The sequence below is a fragment of the Aedes aegypti genome, chromosome 2 (genome assembly GCF_002204515.2).
Source record: "Aedes aegypti strain LVP_AGWG chromosome 2, AaegL5.0 Primary Assembly, whole genome shotgun sequence".
NCBI classification, from domain to species: Eukaryota; Metazoa; Arthropoda; class Insecta; order Diptera; family Culicidae; genus Aedes; species Aedes aegypti.
The window spans coordinates 37,124,713-37,149,214 of record NC_035108.1 but is presented as its reverse complement, the minus strand read 5'-3'; the positions used below and the strand labels follow the sequence as shown (position 1 = coordinate 37,149,214).

Genomic DNA, 24,502 nt, shown 5'->3' with positions numbered 1-24,502 from the left:
TTCATGCTACTTTTGCATGCTGAAAAACACACTAAAACCTGCATAACTTTTTCTTAATGGATTTTGCTGAAATTTTCAGAAGTTCCCGAAAAATTTAGTTGATCATGGTAAACAAATGAATTCCCAAACAGATTTTACACTGCAAAATTAAAGAAAAATGTTACTAACGCAACCTAGCGGACGAATTCCCAAACAGATTTTTCACTGCCAGATAGCCCTCGTTTGTCTGAATAACTTTTCTAGTTCATCAGAATCTTTAGATATAGAACGTTGAAGAAAAAGTGTTATTAGCACCACGTAGTGGACGAATTCCCAAACAGATAGCCCTTGTTCTACTGAACATTTTTGCCAAAAACACCAACCTTCTAGCTCATCAGGATCCTGAGATATCCGTTGAAAGGATGATGTGGCCAATTTTGGTACCCCAAGACAAACCGAAATAACTCCGGAACCACTTGGACCATATTTCCAAAACTTTCAGACCTTAAACAAGAAGATTTTTTTAAGTCTTCGCGAAAGATTCTAAACATTTTATATAAACTTAATCTTCAGTTTTTGATAAAAATTTGAATATATTGTCACCTTTCGTGCTTCCCACGATTTGAACGTGATCGCGCCTCTGGATGAAACTAAGTCTTTTTGATGTTAAAATGCAACTCAACCAACACAAAGAACATAATAGTATCTCTGGAACCAGATGACCAAACAGAAAAATTAGCACAGAATCAAAAAAATACTAAAATTGTTAATAAATTATGCAAAAATACTTCAAAACAAAATAATTATCACGAATTAATTAGGTATTTATTTGGAATTAAAAAAAATGCTTACGTCTGAGGCATTGATAGTTCATGATTAATGTTGTTTATGAATAACTTTCGGAATAATCATTAACACTCTGTTTATCCATCAAGCAAATCTAATGTTCTGTATTAACCCCTAGAAATTTAACAGTACTTAAAATTAATTTTTTCAGATCCGTTGACTTGTTTCGGATCTAAATCCTGGCCAAGAATAATGTTAAGGTTTTGTTTATTACGGATTATGTCGTGACCCTACCAACAAAAATCGTATATGATGTTACTATCATGGACATTCTTGTTATATGCAACATGTTGCATGCAAAATGCGTATATGAACTTTAGGATCCACTTTTAAGTGACAACAAAGACGATCTTCTAGTTAGCTGGAAAAAATATGATAGTAAATATCCATAACTTTAAATTCCGTTTAGTCCACGTTTAGCTTTCGGAACGTGCCAACCATCCCGGAGTCGATTTCCGCATTGGAAGCCGCGGAATCCTTTCCCCATAGATGGGCGTAATGTTCAACATCTATGTCCATGTCATCTAAACCTAGCAGAAAGTCACGTCGCTCTTCCAGTTTCTGCCGCATTTGCCTATTCAAAGCATCCACATCGATTGGACCGCCGTATTCTTTGGGCCAGAGAGATTCCTGCAGGTGCTGTTTCGCTTCTAGAACCGTTGCATGGCACTGAAAAAAAAGGTGAATCAAAGTTGTATTGGCAATGCGCTATCTGTTGAATAATCAAGATTAGAAAACACACCATGATTCTCTCGCGTAGCTTTGCAGTGAGAAAGGTCAGTGCAAAGTTGACGATGGTCAACGCAAACTTTGGCATATTGATTCCATGAATTTGTCGAATTCGTAAAGGCATGGTTTTTGTGAGCATCTGCATGATTGCACTGATTTCCGACAAACCGAAAATTCCCAAAAATTTCAGCGACATGTCGGTATGATCTTCCCAAACGCGCACACCGGCGATTTGAAATTCTTCATCTTCACTCAAAACCTCCAACATCATCATCACAAATCGTAGAATCGTCGTACTGGTGTTCACTTCCGGATTATACCGATTAATGCGAACCAGTATGATGGTCCTACCGTCTTCATCGCGACCAATTGCCGTCAACGGAGTATCCGAGAGAATTTCCTGCATTTCAGGGTCACGCGGGTCCAGCTTTTGAAACCAATGTGGGAATCGTTTTCGCGCAACCAAATACCGCTCAATAGCTTCTCCGGCCTGATGGACTGCAAACTTTCGGAATCGAAGGAATTTGAGCAAGAATTTGGAATCGGTACGACAGTTTTTGATATAGGGGTTTTTCTCGATCCAATCCTTAAGCTGTTCCATGGCCTGTTGTCGTACGTTGTCATCTTCCCGAAGTTCGTCCTTAGCCAGGTTTCGAAACTGATCGGAAAGCTCAAACTTGTACTGATCAATATTGGTCATTGCAAAGCTTTTGAATATAACAACTGATCATTAGATGCGGACCAACACGAAGTAACAACCGCTTTTCGCTTATTACAACGACGTACTAAGAGCCAGATGGGATTTAACTAATCCGCACTTGCACTGAGCGATCGCGAGTATTTCCCCATCGAAGGAGATCAAGTAATCGAGAGTTATAGAAGCCATCGGGTAATCGTAGTGTGGGGGCGATCAGGGGTAGTCCAGTGGCGCTCACGGCCGTAGCAAGGATTTCCAATTGGAAGCTACGAGCGACATCAAACTTGTTTTACGAATTTTAAAGATGCAAAACGATCATTATGCGCATCCTCTTCGTGCTTTTTGCATGAAATGTTAAACTATGAAGATCATTCATATCTTTTTTTCACAGATAGCAAAGTAGAGTCCGAAACGCGTCTTGGTTTTATTTGTTGGGGGAGGGGCGGGGTGAGATTGGAAAGGGCCTAAACAAAATGCTTATAAAATTCATACAAAGTATTTATCAAAATTTTTTTCAGAGACATCTTTAAGATAAAATAAGAATTACTTCCAGATTATAATTACTGAAGTACATATAAGAATTGCTTAATGGATTTCTTCAGAAATTCCTCTAAAAAAGTAAGGATAAATTTTCCAGGAACTTCTCAGAACTTTTTTAAAGTATAATTTGAAAGAATTCACCAGAATTTCAACCAGAGTTATCGCTATAGATTTTACAAAGAATTTTTCGAAAATTCATCGAGCATTATGGAATTTCTTCTATAAATACTTCCGAAACTTTTTCAGCAACTCCTCCAGATTTGTCCAGGATTTTTACTCAGAATATTCCTTGCAGAAACTTGTCCAATCCAAAAAGTGATACTTATTTTGGTGGATATCCTACAGTGTATTTTTTGGTTTGTTAAGGGGTGAATACTCATGAGCCAAGCATAGCATAGCATAGACTGACGGTACATGTCAATGGTTGCTAGTCAGTGATTGATCGGAACTGTTAGCATTGGAGCGGTTCCATTTGAATTCGAATGTCGGTTTACTTTTGTATTTTTTGATTTGGATGAAATTTTGCACAAGGTTTCTTTATGCCCAAAAATGCCTTTTTGCACCATTTTGACTCTAACCTTACTTTTGAGAAGGGCCTAAGAAAAAAAAACCCTTAATAATTTTCAAAAAATTATAACTTAAAAACGGTTTGTCCGATCAGTTTGGTGTCTTCCGCAAAGTTTTAGGTTATTGTTGGGACTATCTGGAAAAAAATATACACTGTAAAAACGTTGTAATTTTTTATATATCGAAAATAAAGCTTAAAAATCAATTTTCTCAAAAATCGTATTTTTGATTTTTTTTATTTTTTTATATGTTAAAGTAGACAAAAAATGAAGTCTTTTGCACAGTGGGTCAAGATGGAGAAATCATGGACAAAAATGTTATGGTTTTTTAAAAAAAGGTGAATTTGTTGAAAATGGTCATAATAAACTTTTCAAATGTTTCGGGTAGCAATTAGCAAAATTTTCTCATATACCTTTTTTGTTGAAAATTTTGCGTACTTTCATAAAATCGGGTCGAAAAGCATTCAAAAAGTTTATTTAGACCATATTGAAAAATCAACCTTTTTTAAAAAATCATAACTTTTTTGTCCATGATTTCTCCATCTTGACCCACTGTGCAAAAGACTTCATTTTTTGTCTACTTTAACATATAAAAAAAATAAAAAAATCAAAAATACGATTTTTGAGAAAATTGATTTTTAAGCTTTATTTTCGATATATAAAAAATTACAACGTTTTTACAGTGTATATTTTTTTCCAGATAGTCCCAACAATAACCTAAAACTTTGCGGAAGACTCCAAACTGATCGGACAAACCGTTTCTAAGTTATATTATAATGACCGAAAATTGAAAATTATATCATAATTTTGTATTAAAATCGCTGTATCTTTAAAACGGTAAAAGTTAGTCTGATTTTTCCGTATACCTTTTTTGTTTTAAATTTTGTGTACTTTCATAACCTTTTTTTAAAAAATCATAACTTTTTTGTCCATGATTTCTCCATCTTGAAACCACTGTGCAAAAGACTTCATTTTTTGTCTACTTTAACATATAAAAAAATAAAAAAAATCAAAAATACGATTTTTGAGAAAATTGATTATTAAGCTTTATTATTGATATATAAAAAATTACAACATTTTTTTTTTACAGTGTATATTTTTTCCAGATAGTCCCAACAATAACCTAAAACTTTGCGGAAGGTACCAAACTGATCGGACAAACCGTTTCTAAGTTATAATTTTTTGACACTTATTAAGGATTTTTATCTTAGGCCCTTCTCAAAAGTAAGGCTAGAGTCAAAATGGCGAGCCGATAATGCAAAAAGGCATTTTTGGGCATAAAGAAAGCATGTGCAAAATTTCATCCAAATAAAAAAATATAAAAATGAAATTTGGGAAAAAAGTCGTCATTTTCTGTGGAACCGCTCATTGCACTTCGATCCAAATGAATGAGGGATGGGACTTTCCGCTTACTCTCGAAGTGCACATTTTAGTAGCTTTCAGCAGCACAGTCAGCTGGGATGGGGAAGGAATATTATTGTGTAGTGATTGTCACTTTTAGAGACCGAGAATACCTCTGCATCTCCAGAATCATCAAGGGAAAGGTGTTGATTAGTGAGGAAGGAAAAAGACCTGGGAGTCTACTTTGGTCGGTTAAGGATGGTACACAAATTGTGTCACGCTAAATTTCAACTTTTTTGAACCCCTCTTCCCCCTTTGTCACATTTTTTTTTGTATGAGTCCTCCAAAATTTTTGTAAGGCTTGTCACGCTTGGCTTGACTCCCTCCCCCCCTAGAAGCGTGACGTAATTTGTGCATGACCCCCTATGCGATCGAAATAAATAATAAATAAATACGAGTATTACTTTAAACTAATTTTGATATTTTATCTCATAACGTAACATAATGATAAAAAGTGTTATCATAAGCATGAAACGAGCTCGCCAGTCGGCAATCCATCTTCGAATGAAAATTAATATCTTTTCGCACTCGCACTACGTGAACCGAACACGATAGGTTTTGTTGCCGCCGCTCATCCCACAGAAACATGCAACGGAATCGAAAGACTGGTGTTTAGAAAAACCTAAATGAAGCATTAGATGAAGTCATGAAAAAAAATGTCTGAAATAACTATGGAAAAGTGTAAATTTGTGGAAAAAAATCATGTTTGAATATTTGGAAGAATCCTAAGAAAACAATTTTTTTTATCTATGGATATAATTCTTATATGAAATCAAATTACATCACAAGATTCTTCTGGCTCATTTCTTATATTATTTTTCCCTAAGATTTCATGAAAGATGCCGAGATCTTATACAGAGTTTTTTTTTAAGAGAACAGCAGGAAAAAATCCTAGGTTAATTCTTGTAAAAATCTCTGATCGAATACATCAGAGTTGCCTGGAGTAATTTCTGCAGGAATCGATTTTTGGTTTTTCCGAGAGGAAAGTTCGAAAATATTTACAGTACAAATTCCTATGAAAATTCCAATAATCGGAAGTATTCTGCAAATGTATATAAGCACAAGGCAACGCTTAATTCTCTGACAACGCCTCTCGTGCTCCCCCTAGCTAGGGCCTAGTTACGGTCATGGTGGCGCTTATCTCAATCGCATATTCTGTTTAACTTTTAGCGTGTCGGCCTGAGCAGATCAGACTACGAGCCGGGCTGCCATGACAATCCCAGATGCACTTGAACTATCAACGCACATGAGTCCGTTCATTCACAATGTCTGCGATTCAGTGTTACATCAATTGTAACAATAGAAAATGTTTTCGGTAATGATTATAATAATTTATTCTATGTGGAAATCGAACTGCTCTGCATTGAATCGAGTCATTAGTGTGGCGGGAATAAGTTGTCATAACGATTTTGCGTTTATTAGGCGTCGTGTCCTTCATGTTTGAAACTGCGCATCGTAATTAGACATTTATTGATATATCTACATAATATTCATTATTTGCTATAACTTCCATGGTTTTATCCACGTTTCGATCTATGATGTACAATGATTTATGAGCTGGCGCTTTCGATTTAAGGTTTGCAGGGAATACTCGGTTCCAATGTATTTAGAATCAACATTCTGGTATGCTTTAATTGTATAAATTAGTTCATCACGTTCAATCAAGCCAGAATGTGAAAAGTTCTAGTTGATATCGTATCGAACTCGATTGCAGAAGGTCACAAACCTGGGGTGACCCGTGGACCCTTTGAGCTTATTTTTTCTCCCATACAGAGCTGGGCCAGTATAATCTAATATGCTTCAAATAATTATATTTGTTATAATTAAAGATAGTTTTGATCCTTGATAGTTTAATTTTTAAATTTTGTTTATTTAAGGCATGTTTAACTGAATTTAGTTAGCGAATTACTGTGAAAAATACAGAATCTCCATACAATATTGCTTATTGGGAAAAAGACGGGGTTGGTGGTCTAATGGCTATCGCTTCTGCTTTGCAAGCAGAAGGTCGTGGGTTCAATCCCAGGCCCGTCCCTTTCACATATTTGTAACACTCTTTCTAATAGCTGTCTTTCTCTATCTCTCTGCGTCATTATGGCGCAAACATCATCGCTAGAATTGAATATATCAAATCATATCGACTTAACCGCTTACCACAGTGGTATCCATACGGTCGAATACCTCATTCATCACTAAAGCACTCCTACCTCCAAGGTAGCTGTGGGAAATGCAGGAGATTCTCCGGTTTTCTAGTAACAACAGCTAACTAATTAACTTCCTTCCTCTCCCCGGTGGACATAAGGACGTGGCCGGCGCCGTTATCAATCGAAAAATATCAAGGATAGTGTGATTGTATATTGAAGATGGAAAAAAGCTAAAACCCAAGCTTCATCTGAGTGGTTCTCTGTGCAATATCACTATCCTGATTGATCACGGAGTAGCAACTACGAAGTGTATGTTCCATCAGTTGATCGTTGATCGATCGACAATATTGCTTATTGGGAAAAATGTTGGCATATATATTTTGGAACTGCTGGGACATTTTCCAACAAATTTCTCCATTCAAATCGAAAGATCAACTTCAATTCGCAAGTTATTTGGAAAGATGGGACTGTTTCACACTTGCAATAACCGTTTGTACATAGACAATGTCTTTATTTTAACTAAAATTTATTTAATACGATCGGTTCTTCCATACAACCGTTACAACACGTTTCATACAGAAATTGAGCCCGACAGAAATTTTTCAAATGCCAACACTATTTTTTATCCGTTTTTTGTTAATCGATTGATTAGACATGCGCGAGCATTTCAAACCAATAGTTTCTTTAACTTTCAAAATGTATTGGATGTCCAAAATTGTAAAAAACAGTGCTTCATAATTGAACTACTTTCGAAGTATTTTGGACTATGTATTATAGTAGATAAAGCTTGGGTCGAATAGCGTCGAAACATGATTTGCGAGTTTTAGCGTGTTTCAAAATAAATGGGAGCACGCTACAATATCTGTTACCTAAAGAAAAATGAAACGAGAGAAGTAGCGACAAGAATAGCCGTTCAAAGAAATATCTCGCAGAGAGCGTTCTCCTACGATTTGAGGATTTGTATTGTGTTCGGGTCGATATGCATGCTTCGCCGTCGTGCCAGTAAAGAGCGAGAGGCTTAGCGCGAAATCGGCCTCGGGTGATTGGCAAACGTACCGTATGTATGGGTTTGTTCACAAATTTCATAACGCCAAAAATGGTCATTTTCGACACCCACCCACCCTAAGGACACCCACCCACCACCTTCAGCGTTATGAAATTTATGAATGGGCCCTATGTATTGTCGCACCGCCACCAAACCGGATCGCGCCAGTGAGATTCGCGACGCGCCTCAACTCGCGCGATTTTGAAATCAGTTTTTTAGTGTGGCGCTGCATTCTTACGATTTTTATGAACACTGCGCACTATTCACATATTAGCTGCGACGCACGGGGCCCGAGAAAACAATAATTATAAATAAATGTTGGTCTTGATTTCTACCGGATACATAATATAATATGCGATCATCGAGAGAAGGGTGGCGATCGAGAGCGTACGAACTACTACACCGGTGAGGATTATATGAGAACGCATTAGTAGGGAACGAATATCAAGAGTGTAGTGGAAACAGGGAACGATTTAAACTGCGATTACCTCGTGTCGGAAAGAAATCGGTTGATTTTCGGGGGGAAAAAACGAGGTCAGACCAGAACGCGTTAATCGGAACGTAGGGTCTGTAAAGGTTCTGAGCCACCACGACCGATGTGGGGTATTTAGAGGTGCGGGCGAACATTAAATTAGTATTTGTGATAACATCAGTTTTGAAGTGGTAGATGTGCAATGCCAACCTCGTCACTGACGTCACTTTTGGAAAGCTGCGAACAAAATTTGTTGCAGCCTTGTCATCACCATCAGCTGATCGTTTTGTTTACATCTTATTCGTGACTAGTGGATACGAGTAACTGACACTGAAGAAGACTGCAAGTGGTGGTCGAAATACGCGTATCTCTCAAAGGTAGGTAAGCTCTTGTATGAAAATCAACAAAATAATAATGATCATGTCACACATTTTTCGATTACTTCCATTGAGATAAGACCTTACCGAAGATTGTTTAATAAGCGATATGTCCATGCCAATTGGGTTTTTAATTTGTATTGATTTTTTTGAGTCCGGAGGAGCAAAGGGAAAGTGGAAAAGCCAGTAAAAACGTTCTACAATTTTACTGACTAAGTCGGTAATTTCCATCACACGTTTTTGTCTCAAGCACCAAAATACTGCTATTAACTTAATCAAGGGTTGCTATTTCCAATACAAGAGAAAAGAAAAATTTTGTATAGAGACTGCAGTATGTTGAAAAAATCGATTTAACCTAAATGTAATCGTGCACTTTTAACCCAATTATATCTAAAATGTAAGTTAGAGTCATATTCTGCATGCATGGTGGATTAAATTACAAAAAGGTTTGATAAATCATACCTTAAATTTCATGTAAAAGTCAATGAAAATAGCGATTTATACAATACAATTTTGGTGACCTAAAGCTAAAAATTGTGACGTTCTGGAACATTTCTGAGAACGGCGTCAGATTCAACAACCCAAAATCTACTGGAGACACATAATTTGATCTTTGGGACACCGAGAAATGCCATTTTTGTTACGCTGTGTAATCGTAAACAAATACCAAAAAATCCGTAGTTGAAAAACCCAGTAACATTTCACCAAAGTCGGTAATCTAAATTGACTGTAGAGGCTCTAAAATACGACCGTTACCCTACTTCACGTTTCAATGCGTATTTCCATAATTTCTCGAAAACTTATTCAAAAAGGCTCAAATCAGAAAAATAAACAAACTTACTTCATCAATCCTACACGCAGCGAACTGGACTATCGAAGTTCTTACATTTTGCCTTATGAAAGGTGGAAAGATTATTACAATGCGAACGCTTTATGTATCGTTCTAGCATCACTCCACATCAAGGCGTCGATAGGCGCGTGGTATACGCCCGGGCCTATAGATCGCAATGTTCTTGGTTCGATTCCAGGTTGCCGCATGAACATTTTTTTTTGTTTTCTAATTTTGGTTCCATAAGACAAAATTATGAATTCCAACCCGATTCCTTGTGGCGAAAGTGTACGTGTTTCGCAGACGAAATTCTACACGTTCCGCTTAAACCAACTCGATTTTTCATTTTCAGATCGTTTAATTTCAGGATTTACAAAACGGCGTAAATAAGATTTTCAACTTCTGCAACCTAACCACCCATGCAACCAAAAGTTCTGGTATAACTTAACAATCGAACTCAGAAGTTCGCAATTAGAATAGATCTAGTTCCGTGGAACTTTATTGCTGATTAATAAGATCGCATGTATGTCAACGGTACTTAATGCTCAAAGATGTACCGATTATAATATTAGAAACCTGAAAGTCCAAACAAAGATCGTTTAAAGTACAAACCGAACTTGACGTGAACTTTTTTGTAACATGACAGAAAATAGCTCAAACTTATCAATAAATTTATTTCAAGCGTTCGCTACTCTTCTAATCAATTGTCTGGAATTCAATTAAAGCACTTCACGACAACTCAACAATTTAATGATTTCTTGGCCGTAACTCTCCTAAAAACATTGGATCTGCTCTATATAACAGCCGTACGTTATCTGCAGCGTACTGCCAGAAATTGAGGCGGATTGATTAACACAAGACTGTTTTGAAGTCATTATCACTTTTGTATAATAAATCATTTCAACGTACCTGTTTTCAGCTGTTTAGTTTAGAAATCTCGATCGAAGCATTTTTGACCATCTGGGAGCTGGGGATTTTTTTTTATTTCCGTACGGGTTTGGGCCGAAAGGTCTCAGATTTTCATGAAACTTTTTCCACTGGCAGAGCTCATCAATATATGAATAAAAAAAATTGAGAAAAATTCAGGGTCGCCTATTTTCCCAGAAAACTCAGTTGGATTTTTTTTGTTTTCCACTGACACTACTTACTTTGTAAAATCCTAACTCAAGAACGAAGCATAATAGAAACAAAGTTTTTTTGTTTATGAAAATGAAAGCAAATTTTCTCAGGAATAAAAAAAAAAATATTAACTGGAAAAAGTTTTCCACAAAATTTTCCACCGTTGAGAAAATTCGTAAAGAAAAGCCGGAAAAACTATGTTCCAATTAGTGGAAAACTTTCAAAATAATATTTTTGAGAAGGTAATTCAATAAGATTTAATCGGACCATATAAGCCTTTTCTTTGGAAACCCATATTTCAATCGAAGCATCGAAAAAACAAAGATTTTTTATCGAAGCAATTGCAAATTTCCTAAAACATCTGAAAAAAAGATATGGGATTGGTTTTAATGAAGTATAGGTCGGAATATCATTAAAACCAATCCCATATCTTTTTTCATAAAAAATTACACCGCTAAGAAAAATTGAAAAAAAAAATTGTTTCTGCCTCAATTTTTCATTACACTGAAAAGGGATTCTTTCTTTTCTATGGAACAAATAAGATTATAATCATTTTTTTTATATTATTTACTCAATTATTCAGTATATAACTTACATTTTCATCTTAATACTATCTATTTTTTCAACCGGGAAGATTGTCTTTGGTTGCTAACGCTAGAAGATTTTCGTTTCTTTGTATTATTAAGAACAAAGCATGCTGTACACTCAGAAACGCGGGAAGTCACAAAATGACTAAATTTTAGTAATTTGTGACTATTTTCTATCTGCTTCTCTTTTATCCTGCAGGGAATTTTATTCCTATTTGTCAATTCACCCTGGTTGAAGCATCGCTAAGCATGAACCCAGTCGAAATGACAGTTAGTGTGAAAATTTACAGCAGAATGAAAGAGAGGCAGATAGAAAATAGTCATTAATGCATAAACTTTAGTAATTTTGTGACTATTTTTATTTCTCAGTGTATTTTCTTGGTTTTCATGTGCATCTGAGAATTCACTAGCAAAAATGCTTCGTTCGTCTTTTGGTATAAATGAATGATATTTTTTTGTTTCAGGAATTGGAACAAGGTTAGAAAATCTTTCCTGAAGAAATTTTTCAGCCTCTAAATAGTCATTTTCAGTTGCATAGACACAGCCCAGTTGAAAAATTGTTTAGCGTTATTAATTTCTGCTGACTTTCTAATACTAGCATCTCTAGCCATTCGCTTAATGTTGCCACCGATACCATCACAAGGACCTTTTCCGTGTGAGGTTGGGAAAAAGTGCCATTCTGCTTTAATTTTAAAAGCATTTTCATGGTTACATACATTTTTGAAATTTGACATTAAGCGAATGGCTAGAGATGCTAGTATTAGAAAGTCAGCAGAAATTAATAACGCCAAACAATTTTTCGATAATTCATTAGTTTGGTATCAGGAAAGCAAGTTAATAATTATTTTCAAAATTTTATTTTGAATCCTCTGTACAGTATAATACCACAGCTAGTTCGTTCCCGTTTATTACATGTTTTGTATGTTTAATTCATCTTTTTTGTAGAAGGAACAGTCACGTATCTGGTTTCAAGGGGTGTTGGGTTAGTATAAGATTTGTAGATACAAGGTTAGTAAATGCTATTGAAATAAGATAATTGTTAAATTTGAATGGCAAAAAGTGCGAAAAGGTTACAACCAAGTTGTGGGCTTATGAGCACAACATAGAAAGATAATTGGGTTAGCAGGAGCATTACTAGCAACAGGCAGTAACAATCCTCTATCCACTATTGAGAAATTAGGGGAAGAGATGAAAGATTGATTTCCAGTGTCTAACAAAGATTAAATAAAGAGCCGAGTAGCGTAGTGACTACACTTTCGCCTTACAAAGCGATTAGAATTGTCTAGTCCCTCGAAGATGCACCACGGAGCAATGTAGAACAATGCAGAGCACAGTTTACATCCTCCGCAATGATCGTAGCACAGAAAAACCGACGTGGCAGCCATCATAACTACCAATTCAAAATATAGTTGTGCGAACAACAAAAACGATACGAGGGCCGCAAGTGAGCCGTTGAGTAACTACAAAATACTATAAATCTTGCGTTCAATATCATAAGGGCGTATCTGCAGTGATCAAATTTCTCTTTTGCTAATTACATGCGCGGGTGACTGTTTTTGGCTGTTATTCTTGATTTAGTAGATAGTTCTCATCGTCCCTTGTCATATTGAATCGAACATTTTTTAGTAAAATTGATTGAACTTCGTATATTAGTCGATTGGGAAAGTCGACAAAAAGAAGTCGATCTTTGCAGACACTTGTATGATACTAAACCTGAGAATTGTGCCCTATTTTACTCTACGATGAAAATAACTCTAGTGTTACGTCTGTTTGTCTTCATAGGTAGCAGTCGAATTCGTTTTTGACCCTATGTTGGAACTGGTGATTCCCGTTCTGAATCACAGTTTCAACCTCAACCCGTTTCAACGGTTCGACCGAACTACAATTTGCTTGACGTTGGTTTTTTATGTGTTGATCCCAGTTCTTAAAAACGAAAATGACACAAATCAACATTACAATAATCGGCAAATCTAACCAAGACAAAACGAACGATGGACATCAATATGAATAAATGAAGAGACTGGTATCCGTTAAATTTAGTAGAAGTGTATTATCAAGACCTTCCGTGCTTTGCCTATGAATTCGTCCTCTTGGCTGGTGTGATGTATCCTACCAGAATCCCGTCAAGGATACGCCTATCTCGTCAAGGACCACTGTATACCTCTGGCCATTCCGGCCATTAACGTAAAGAATGCCAATGATTACACGAAGCACGCAATTCGCCAGTTTATTCAACTTGATTTCAATAAATTTACAACCTACTTAATCAACATTCAGCTTTCGGAAGCTTCCCACTACTCCGAAGGTATCCCTCGTACCGCAAGCACCATCCCCAGACGGACCTCCGTCTTTCCACAACGTTGCGTACTTGGACTGATCAACTTCCATTTGATCCAGTCCCAAAATGATATCACGATTTTTGGTCAAACGTTCTCGAAGCTGCTTCTTGAAGTCGGCTATGGGAGCTTCTCCACCGTACTCCTTGGGTAACATGGACTGCGCCACCATTTTCGTCAGCGACTCCATGGTACGATGACACTGCATCGGGAATGGTGAACATTAATAATCAAGAACACATTATCACTTAATTCTCTGTACTAACATGCACTCGAGCTTTTAGTTTTGCACTTGCGAACCCCAAACACAACTCCGCAACAGCCACCGCATACCTCGGTAGATTCACCGCGTGTACTTCTTTGATCCTCATCGGAATGGTGTGGTTCACAGCGTCTACGAAATTCTTGATATCCGTCAAGGACCATTGAGCGACGTGACTCATCGTCAACCCGGTATCCTCGAACACGTAAACGCACCCTGCGACCTGCATCTTCTCCTCCTCGTAGTAACTTTCCAATATCATCATCATCATCCGGATTTGGTCAACGTTGTTGAACCGCTCCACTTTGAAATTGCCCATCTTGATCATGATCACTAATCGTCCTCGATCGTCGTATCCTAGCGGCAAAATGGGCCAGTCGTCGATCATCTCATCCACCCAAGGTTCGCTCACGTCCAACTTTTGGAACCATTCAGCGAACTTTTGTCGGAGCACTAGATAACGTCCCAGATTTTCACACGCGGCCACATGATTGAACTTCCGCACTCTTAAGAATCTCAACAGAAACGATCCATCCGGTCGACACTTTAGGATGGCAGGGTTTTTTCGCGATCCACTCACGCATTTGGCGCAAAGCTTGCGTACGAATCTCTTCGGATTCGTGAAGCTCTTTTTGAGCTATTTTCCGATACGACTCGGAGAGGGAAAATTCGTAGTCTTCGTATACAGTGGGACATTTTTCCACCCCCGGTGGCTTCATGATGCGTTAACGGATGCTGCCGGAATGAGACTGATTAAATGTGCAAAACAACAGAGCAAGTGCAAATCTGTATGCGCATTAGAGCCGAAACCGGTTTTGGCTTTTTCCACTGTGAACGATCGTTGTTTTCATAGGATGCACATGTTTAATCAGGGTTAATTGTATTAACTGCATTACGTGTCTATGTTTGTATGTATTTTACAAGTGTAATAGGTAATTAAATACCTAGCAACAGTAAAGATGCTTTTGTTTAAGGCTTAAACTTTAGGCGGACATATGGTAGCTTAATTTTCTTCTTTTCCTTTGAAATAGTTGGGGGGAGGGAGTTTAGTTTGGTGACCCCTCTCATAGTCTCCTAGAAAATTTTCATGATATTGAATATGAAATAAAAAAAAATGATATTTTTTTTTTGCTTTAATGATGCACCGTTGGGGAATATTTTGAAGCATGTGAATATCCCTTACAAAACAGCTCAAAACCTTCAAATTACTTTAAATTTCGATTCCCTCGTTAGAATATTTTCAAATTCAAGGAGGAGATGCTTGTATATAGATCTTTCAAATGGTAGGTGTCAAATTCTTTGGCATTTTTTTTTTTTCGTTAATATTGGTTTTAGACATCAATCAATCAACATTGAAGTTCGGAATATCGATAATTTGATACGATTGTTAAAAGCAAATTTCTTAAGTGTTTGCAGCGTGTACCTTTGCAACACATTTCAAACAGAAGCTTCAGATATTTTGTAAAGAATCTTATGGACATTCAGGATTATTTGAAAAAGGTAAAAAATACATAAAAACTATTCAACCGTGATTATCTTTTTTTCTAGTATAATCAATATTTATTTTACGTTCATCGATTCTGAGTATTGAAAAGTACCTACCTGAACATCATATCAAAATTCAAACAATAAAATTGAATTATTAAACTTATAAATATGAGTCACGATTGCCAATCCGTTCCTTGAATTCAAAACTTTGATCAGTTGAAGATTTTAGATCATTCAAATAGATTACAATTTGTTTATAGTGCATATTTTCATTCTCTGTAAACGTTTTCATTTCACATCACTTTAAGTATGCTTATCGAGCTCAAAAGGAGTGTAAACTATAGATTTTTTTGTTCAAGAGTCGGAAGCTTAGACGAATTGTAGTATCAAACTATTCATTATAAAAATTGAGTCGCATTACGATTTGAATATAGAACAACTATCAACAATTAATTCAGCGATTGAAATCTGTGTAAATTCACTGGCCGGTTGTTAGCAAACAATTAAATCAGTCAATTTCCATCCCAAACTCCACGTCCTCGTCTTTGCCCTGGTTCCAGAACCCAGCATAGGGCGCTCCATCGATCTCCAGCTCGTCCAGTAGCAACAAAACTTCCCTGCTGGCCGCCAACCGATCCCTCAAACGCTCGGTAACTTCCCTTGCACACTGCGTGCCACCGTATTCCACCGGCAACAGTTGCACATCCAGCAGCTTGAGGGCGTCCGACAGGTTTGCGTGAAACTGTTGAATAAATCAGTCCGATACATTATCTAGAAACATCACTCGTCAATCTAACAACACACAACAACATACATTGATTCTACGTTTCATCTCGGCACTGGCAAAATTGAGGATGAGATCACCGATTGCTGCTCCAATGCGCGGTAGACCGATCAGGTGCACCTCCTGGACACGTACGGGAAGTGCATGCTTCAAACATTCCATGAAGTTACGAATGTCGGACAGCTTGAACAACGTGAAATGGGCCATTGTGGCGTCCTGACAGTCGATGATCGCCACACCTCCGCCAATTTGAACCTGTTCATCGTCATAGAACGCCTCCATTGCCATATGCGTAAATCGCCCCAAGTGATGGCAGGTGTACTTGGTGGCATCGAAGTTGCGAACCTTGACCAGAGCGATCATTCGTCCGTGCTTGTCAACTCCAAGCGGAAGAGCCCCTTCCGTAGCCAGCAGCTGCTTCATGTACTTGTCCTCGGGGTCCAAAGTCTCGAACCAAATTCGGAACACTTGTCGCATCGAGAGGTATCGCTCCAGGGTTTCGCATGCTTCCGCCAAATTGTACTTTCGCGCCCTCAAAAACCGTAAGAGAAAGGTTGGATCTGTTCGACACTTTCGAATGTGCGGGTGAGTGGCGATCCATTCCCGCATATTTTGTAAGGCCTGTTCCCGGATTGCGTCATCTTCTCCCAGCTGATCTTTGGCGTGACTTCGTTCGCGATCTGTTAGATTACAACTGTAGGGTTGATATTCCTTGGGACACTTTTCCACACTGTAACCGACTGATTCCTTACTGGCCATGGCGACGACGATGACGAATGGTGCAGCGCGCGTGGTTCAATGTGAACTGTAGTTGTATGAAGGAAAGCTCGCTGCCCGTGGAAAAGGCGATTTCAACGCGGAAGAAACGACGAGTAGGTAGATATGTCTCTGTACCGTAACACGGGGTATCATTGATAACAGTATAAATATTGAAGTTTTCTCGAAAATTGATTTTTGTTCATGCCCATTTTTTCAACTTTTCGAAACAATAATTTTGCATGATTATGGGGCCATCCACATGAATTCTGCAAACGATTCAAGCGAGGAAAATACTGTTTGTTAATACAGTCATCTCTCCCTTACTCGATATTGAAGGGACCATCGAATTAGGGAGGTATCGAGATACAGAACACATTTTTTTCAATTTTTGAAATTTGATTATTTTGAAAAAGTACATTCAAAATAGTAAATTAAACATGAAAAATAGTAAATTTTTAGTACATTTAACAACGTGACACTTTTTGCGTAGCCTTCAAAAATTCAATTTTTTATCACCCTGAAATAACTTGTCAATCTTCATTTTATTATCACTATAATCATTATTATCAAATTTATGAAATTTAATAACATTTGGTGAAAATTTGAAAATTTTCATGGAAATATCGAGTTAGAGAGGTAGACTTGCATAGGAAACTGAAACAGATCGCATCGAGTAAGGGAACATCGAGTTAGAGAGGTATCAACTTACAGAGGGATCAAAGTATGCTAGATTGAAGGGACCGCGTATTCCATCGAGTTAGGGGAAATATCGAGATACAGAATATCGAGTAAGGGAGCGTTAACTGTACTTATTTATTTAACAAAAAATTGGAAGAGCGAAAACCCCTTTGAGTGATTTCTGTAGAAATCTCTCTCAAAGAAGCACAAAACCTCTTCATATTTTCCAAAATGTTATAATGTGAATATATAATTTATAGGATCCAACGGACATAAACCATAACAGGGCACTATGGGCCAGAAATCAAAATTTCGCGATTAAAGTCCAAAAACCTATTTTCAATAAAATGAATTATTGAGATGAATTACTCATTATTGAGAACATGTGTGATTGTATACTAACTATCTTATTTGATTAATTACATTATTTTATTGCACTTTATGGGACTCAATATTGTCTCAACTGTAAAACTAAAATTTCACCCTATCTTAAGAAAATTTGGTTTAAGGGGAAAAATGGCAAGAAAAATTATTGTGGAAAGCAAATTAAGTGATTTTCACATGTCTAGTATAAAAATAACGTTAATTTCAAATTTTAGCATTAATTTTACAATGTACCAGTAATATTCACTATATTTTTCTATTTCACCTTAAAAGTTAAGGTATTCCTCCGTATTCGGCTTGCAACCAGTATGAGGTGGAAGCCTAGACTCCACGCTTTCATGTGCTACCAAAAGTTTTTGCATCCGCAAATATGCTGAGATATATCGGTTTAAGTACATGCGATAATTTAGTCGATTTTTTAACACCATATTTTTAACTTCACTGCTGTTCATACAATCACAAATTAAATAAGTTTGATTGGAAAAAACAACTAAAGCAGTCATACTCCACTTGTTTTGAGCAAGTTTCCGTTCATGAGCTAGGTGACATCCTGAAATCTGGGTTAAGTCGGTTGAAAAATTACAAACGTTAATTGTTTTGCTATTTTTCTTCGAGGCCATTGTATGGATTTGTATGGTATGATAAGACCATAACAGAGGAATCTGTTTGAGGTTTGCGTTATAGGGACTAATGCGTGGTTTCTGGACAACATCCAGGTAAAAATAAAAGATTTTTGAAGAAATATGAAACGGCTGAGATTGTTATGTGGCTATGTATTTTGTTCAAATCGCAGCGTCTTAATTTTAATATAGACATTTAGTAGAAATTTTCTAAAAACGATTATACAAACTCTGCTGATTATTTTTCAACCAGGATTAAATCATTGGTATTGCTGTGTGCGTTTGAAATGCAAATATCAAATGCGGGAACACCAAACGCGGTAAGATTTGTCACAAGAAATGCGATGTCAAAGATAGATTTTTCTTGCTAGGGCGGCGGTGATTTATAGAATCGTTGCTAGGTGTCCTTTGATTGTTTTGTGTTACCGCATTTGGAGGACGTTTAGTCAAGATTTGTACCTCAAATGCAAACAGCAATATAATATTTTACAAAATTTATAAACATTAAGTAGAAACATCGAAAATTTGCCCATTTTTAAGTTTGATGGCTCACATAGAGTGAATTGATTTTCCCTTATAGATTATAAAAGAATTAGGCAACCTCCTGTACTATCTTCATAAACTACGTTGGAATATCAGAAAAATACAGTGTAAAAGATTGAAAGAAAATAAAAATAGAAAAACAGCACCAAATGGCCATCAACGAAGTACGTTAAAAAATCGTTTGGATCCTTTTAAATTCCTGCCAGAAATGTCGGCTATTTAAGCGTAATGTTGTCGGGAGAATATTACTATTACAAAACAATAATCTTATTCCGTCGAAAGGAAATAAAGATTTTTAATTCTACTTGATTTATTTCAATTTAAAATCAATCAAATACGATATCTGGACAAAAATTTTATATTTAGGCTATATATTTTGTAAAACGATATATTTTATAAATTTATTATTATTTGATTATTTTATTAATTGGCCAAAAACAAAGTGGCCAAAGACATTCTATATGGAGAATGTCGGTCCCCAAGCAACATCGGAATATCTTCAAAACTAGATCACCAATGATTATTGTCGACACGGATTCTTAAACTAGAAGAGTTGTTTGAGGTATTGTGAAAAAATGGTGCAAAAATAGAATGGAAAAAATAGAAATGGTGCGAGAAACAAAAAAGTTTGAAAATTTTATAAGCGGTAAAAAATAATTAACCTCTCTATTAATTAACATATTTTCCCAAACACTCATAACCCTTACAAATATTTTCAATTCAATTTAAAATGTCATCTATCACAACGATAACCGATAACATTAAGTTTGTGTGCCGATAAATACGATTGCACTATTGAAAATCTATCACACATAGTCAGAACAAGCAAATAATGACAGTTAAATATCGAACCTCAAACGAATCGGTCACGCGTTGTTTTGTACTCTGCTACTTTGTCTCAAAACTTATCACAATCAACTTTGAATTGATCCGTAAAAAGTAGACTGCTTCTGTCTGTCTGTTCTGTACTGTCGTTATGTTGATTTGAATAACATTTTTTTAAACCAATCAAAATCAAAATGCCTGCTTATTTACGAAATAATGTTTTAAGTCTTTCAAATATAGAAAAATAGCAGTCGAAAAGAGTCGCCCGACCGAGAAATTAGCTAAATAGAAAATCGATGAAGCGAAATCGATGATACTGATCGCGAGAACGTATTTTTTATTTTCCTTGTACATTATACACAAAAGTTAATAATATTGAGTCAAATGTTGTACTGTGCTCATACAATTGTTTAAGTGTGATTTACAAGTTTGAACCATTTAAGGAATTGTAGACTTATTATAAATTATTTAAACAAATAGTAAAAATGTTCGATTTTTCTTATCCGAAGAAACATTGCACATATTTTCAAATCTTTAAAAATATTCAATTTCTTTGTAGATATACATTATAAGTGTCATATTTCGATTGAAATTTACATTTTATTGATTTTTTATAATTTGAAACATTTGAAAATGTTGAGAACACCGCCACAAACATGGTGTAAAATATGGATATGATGATGCATTTCTTGAAACTCTCATATTTTTTTCTAATATCATTTTATTGCATCACAAGAAATCGCCAAAGATGCTTACATGTAAGCATTTTCCTAAGAAAATTCTACATTGTATGCAGAAATCCTGTTGTTTCGAGGGAATAAATAAACATAAAAATGTGTATGACTAAACAGTCTTTAGCGAACCCAATCTTAGTAAAAAAAACATCTTGGTTTACATCGTTCACGAAATTATGTAAGGCATAAATATTTCATCAATAACCTGTGTACGTTTATACAATTCAGTGTTATTTAACATGTGTTATTACTATCGGAAAAAAATAACCCCATCCCTTGAGTGTTTTTCTGGGTAAGCCACTGCTATGACTATAATATTAAGATTCAAAATCATGAAATTCTTCAACACTTGGAGGATATTTGAATCTTGTTACGCAAATATCGAGTTGGAGAGGTAAACTTGTTAATTAACTTTCTAGCTGTTCAGTGAAATACCTATAAGTAAACTTGCATGAGAAATAAAAACAGTTAACATCGAGCTAGAGAGCATCAAATTAGTGTTGTCAAATATGTGAAATATGTCTTGAAAATCTGAATGTTATCATAATTTGAATATATTACCCAATACTAACAAGATAAAATGCCTTTTATTTGATAATAAGCATTTTTGGCAACACTGCCAACTCTTGATTGGTTAGAGTAGATCTATTGTATACAATGAATGAATTGAAAATATAATAAAAAAATGTAAAAAAACCGACAATACTGTTTTGTGAACTATTCATTCTAATGTCTCTTGTATGTTTACTTCTGAATCATGATTTTATAACTTAGGGGCCGTCCATAAATGACGTAGCATTTTTTCACTGATTTTTTACATCCCCCTCCCCCTCGTAGCATTTCATCACAAATGTTGATACCCCCCTTGGAAAATACGTAGCATATCAAGCACCCCCCCCCCCCCCCCAATAATTTGTTTAATTGTTTTCCTCAAAAATGTGGCTAAAACGAAAATCAGACGAACAATAGTTTGATATACTGAGCTGCTCTAAAGCATTTTTTTTCTACCTTCATTACGATATTTAAGATAACCTTTTCGTCATGAGTGACTATCTCGGGAATGGGCTTTGATCCCAGGTTCTCGGCGTTAGAGGAATGAGTTCTAACCACTACACCTGACACTTCCCAGTCAAAATTCATTTGGAAAACAGTTTTAAACAGAATTATTTCTTGTTTAAGTAACATAATTTTACTTTCCAGTTTCATAAAGGTTAAATTTAATTTGTAGTACTTTTGCTGTTGATAGCATTAAAACATGAAACAAGTTTACAGCTAAAAAGGTAGAAATAATGTGAGAATTGAGTGGTTCAGATAATTGATTGTGCAATAAACAAACACTCGAATTTGATGTCCTCATTATTCTCCAAGCTATTCCACCATGAACGATGATATATCAACACAAATCGATGAGTTGCTTGGGTGGAAATCTTCTACGACGTTGAACACATTATTCACTGAATACATATCTTGTTTTACTGTGATGATATTAATATTCGCCTAAATAAGCATATTTTATTCTTTTGAAGAACTAAACCTCCAACAGAAAATAAATATTACACTAAAACGGTTCATGCTATGTCTTGATAACAAAATGAAAAGCAATGTGTTTCATGTCGATAAAGCATTGTTTTATAGTTGACTTCAAATTGTGTGTTCATTAATTGATAAATTTAGACACGAGTATCATATCATATTCACATTTGTTTTCACATTAGGGAAATTTAAAAATTCACAAAAAAAATTGTAATCTTAGTGTATGATATTTTTGAAGCTGGAACATCATATTAAAACCCGTGAAGAATAAAAAGAAGTGATAAAAAACTGTTTGTCAATTATTTTTTTCAGCGCTACTATTTTTACCGACAAGATTCAAAATGCTACGTCCACTAGTTGGGACGCCTCCCTCCCCCTCGTCACACATCGTCACAAATTCGTGAAGAACTCCCTCCCCCCTAAAATGCTACGTCATTTATGGACGACCCCTTAAAAACGCAATTTCTCTGGATTTGCTCAATATACCGTTCTGATTCAAATTCCGGACAGCTTCAAATTCCGGACACTCAACTTTGTATGGGAAAGGTTTCACTTGAAATGTTTCAAAATTTGCCCTTCAAAAGATCCCATTTTAAAGACTCGTTTTAACATGATTTTTGCATAGCAATCCATGAAAATTTACAATTCTCAACTAGTGTTTACGTTTTTCTAATGGCTGGTAGTGTTTGTTTAACGATTTAACTTTTCCAACTTTGCTTTTCACGAGCTGTCCGGAATTTGAATCAAAGCGTCCGGAATAAGAAGCAAAAGTGAGGTGGTGTCCGGAATAGGAATCATGAAGAGAGCACACATTTCTATTTATTTGAATTTATTGAAGTTGTGGAATTCAAATCTTCACCTACCATTCGAAAGGTAAGTGTCCTGTTAGCATGATAACGCTGAGGAATCGTAAACATTGATTTAATTCATATGCTTTTAGGTGGTTCACACTTCAAGGAGGCCTTAAGTGTCCGTAATATGAATCAAAACGGTACCTCAGAGAGGAATGAAAATTTTTAAATAAGAAAATACTCATAAAGCAAAAAATTGATATGAAGTTTTTAAAATTAAAAATAAGTATATTTGGTATCGTTTTATTATTTTTTCCTTCAAAATAGCTGAAGGTCGGGGGGTCCGATCAAGAGTTCCTCCGAGGATTGGAAAAATGGATATGATTTCCAAAAGTGATATTATGACAATAGATTATTGTACAGTGGGATTTCGTTTTTGGCATGCTCCATTTTTGGCAACATTTTTGAATACCATGAACATTAGTAAATTTCTGTTAATTTTATTGTGACTTTTGTTTTAGTCATTTGAAAAGCAAGTTATCTTCACGCCTACTGCATGTCACAGCTCCACCTTCGTCGATATTCCCCCTAATCGCACCAAAAGCTAGGGCTACCGTGCGTGATTATTGAATTCAAGATGTTTCTATGTTTGCTACGCTTTATAAAGCCGTTTACTAGAGTTTAAAAATCTTTTCTAAGGCATTCACACTCCAGCCCACATGAGCCCACACAGCCCACATGAGTCTGCCGGTAGTTGATATGATCAATAAAAACCATTTTTCTTTAAATTTGGAGCAACTCGTTTGAACAAACCACAAGCTTCTACTCAAAAGCAACATAAAAGTTAAGTTCACTGTTCTTGTTATTGCATGGATGTAGTTGCTTGTGAAGAATCATACAGCAACTACATTGTTTCTCAATAGGATCATCAAAGCGTGCGATTGAGAGTGTCTGTTGGATTAGTGGTTTGTTCTCCAGTAGCTACTAGAAAAAAATAAGCGTCAGCTCGAACAGGGGTTCCATTCTTATTTTCGATAATGAATTGCGCTATAGTTGATGAATTTGAACATACTCCAATAAATGTGGGAGAGACTGCAATAAATCGGAAGCCTTTCCATGTAGAAACAAAAAAGTTATACCTTAGGAAACCATAATTCGGGTTTCGCTCTTCTTGAGGATACGGAACGAAATCTGGGTATTCTCAAAGAAATGTTTTTTGCGGGTCCCTTAGAATGTTTAGTCAGTTTTTTTTTGTGAATGCTGCGCGATTTCTAGTGGTGTTTTGAGTATTTTTGGTAAAATCTTGAAGATTCTGAACAGGTTTCCTGAGGAATTTAAAGATTACTAGCGGTAGTCTGGAAGTTCCTAATAGACTTTGAAGAATTTCCATTGGGGACTTGAGAATTTTTAGCAATACTGCAGTGGAATCGTAGAATG

At 36.0% G+C, this 24,502-nt stretch overlaps 3 protein-coding genes across 3 annotated transcripts; all 3 read right to left on the bottom strand.

Moving 5' to 3' along the window:
• Window positions 1–901: 901 nt before the first annotated feature.
• LOC5574845 (clavesin-1) lies at window positions 902–2,446 on the bottom strand. Its single transcript, XM_001661619.2, has 2 exons — window positions 1,568–2,446; window positions 902–1,494 (listed from the first exon to the last, which is right to left on the bottom strand). The coding sequence occupies exons 1-2, from the start codon at window positions 2,252–2,254 to the stop codon at window positions 1,231–1,233; spliced, it is 951 nt and encodes a 316-aa protein (XP_001661669.2). The 5' UTR covers window positions 2,255–2,446; the 3' UTR covers window positions 902–1,230.
• Window positions 2,447–13,245: 10,799 nt separating this feature from the next.
• Window positions 13,246–14,683, bottom strand: LOC5574846 (alpha-tocopherol transfer protein-like). Its single transcript, XM_001661618.2, has 2 exons — window positions 13,931–14,683; window positions 13,246–13,866 (listed from the first exon to the last, which is right to left on the bottom strand). The coding sequence occupies exons 1-2, from the start codon at window positions 14,312–14,314 to the stop codon at window positions 13,591–13,593; spliced, it is 660 nt and encodes a 219-aa protein (XP_001661668.2). The 5' UTR covers window positions 14,315–14,683; the 3' UTR covers window positions 13,246–13,590.
• A 759-nt stretch (window positions 14,684–15,442) lies between these two features.
• LOC5574847 (clavesin-2) lies at window positions 15,443–17,095 on the bottom strand. Its single transcript, XM_001661617.2, has 2 exons — window positions 16,229–17,095; window positions 15,443–16,156 (listed from the first exon to the last, which is right to left on the bottom strand). Exons 1-2 carry the CDS (start codon window positions 16,955–16,957, stop codon window positions 15,923–15,925), a joined length of 963 nt encoding a protein of 320 aa, XP_001661667.2. The 5' UTR covers window positions 16,958–17,095; the 3' UTR covers window positions 15,443–15,922.
• Window positions 17,096–24,502: the final 7,407 nt, after the last annotated feature.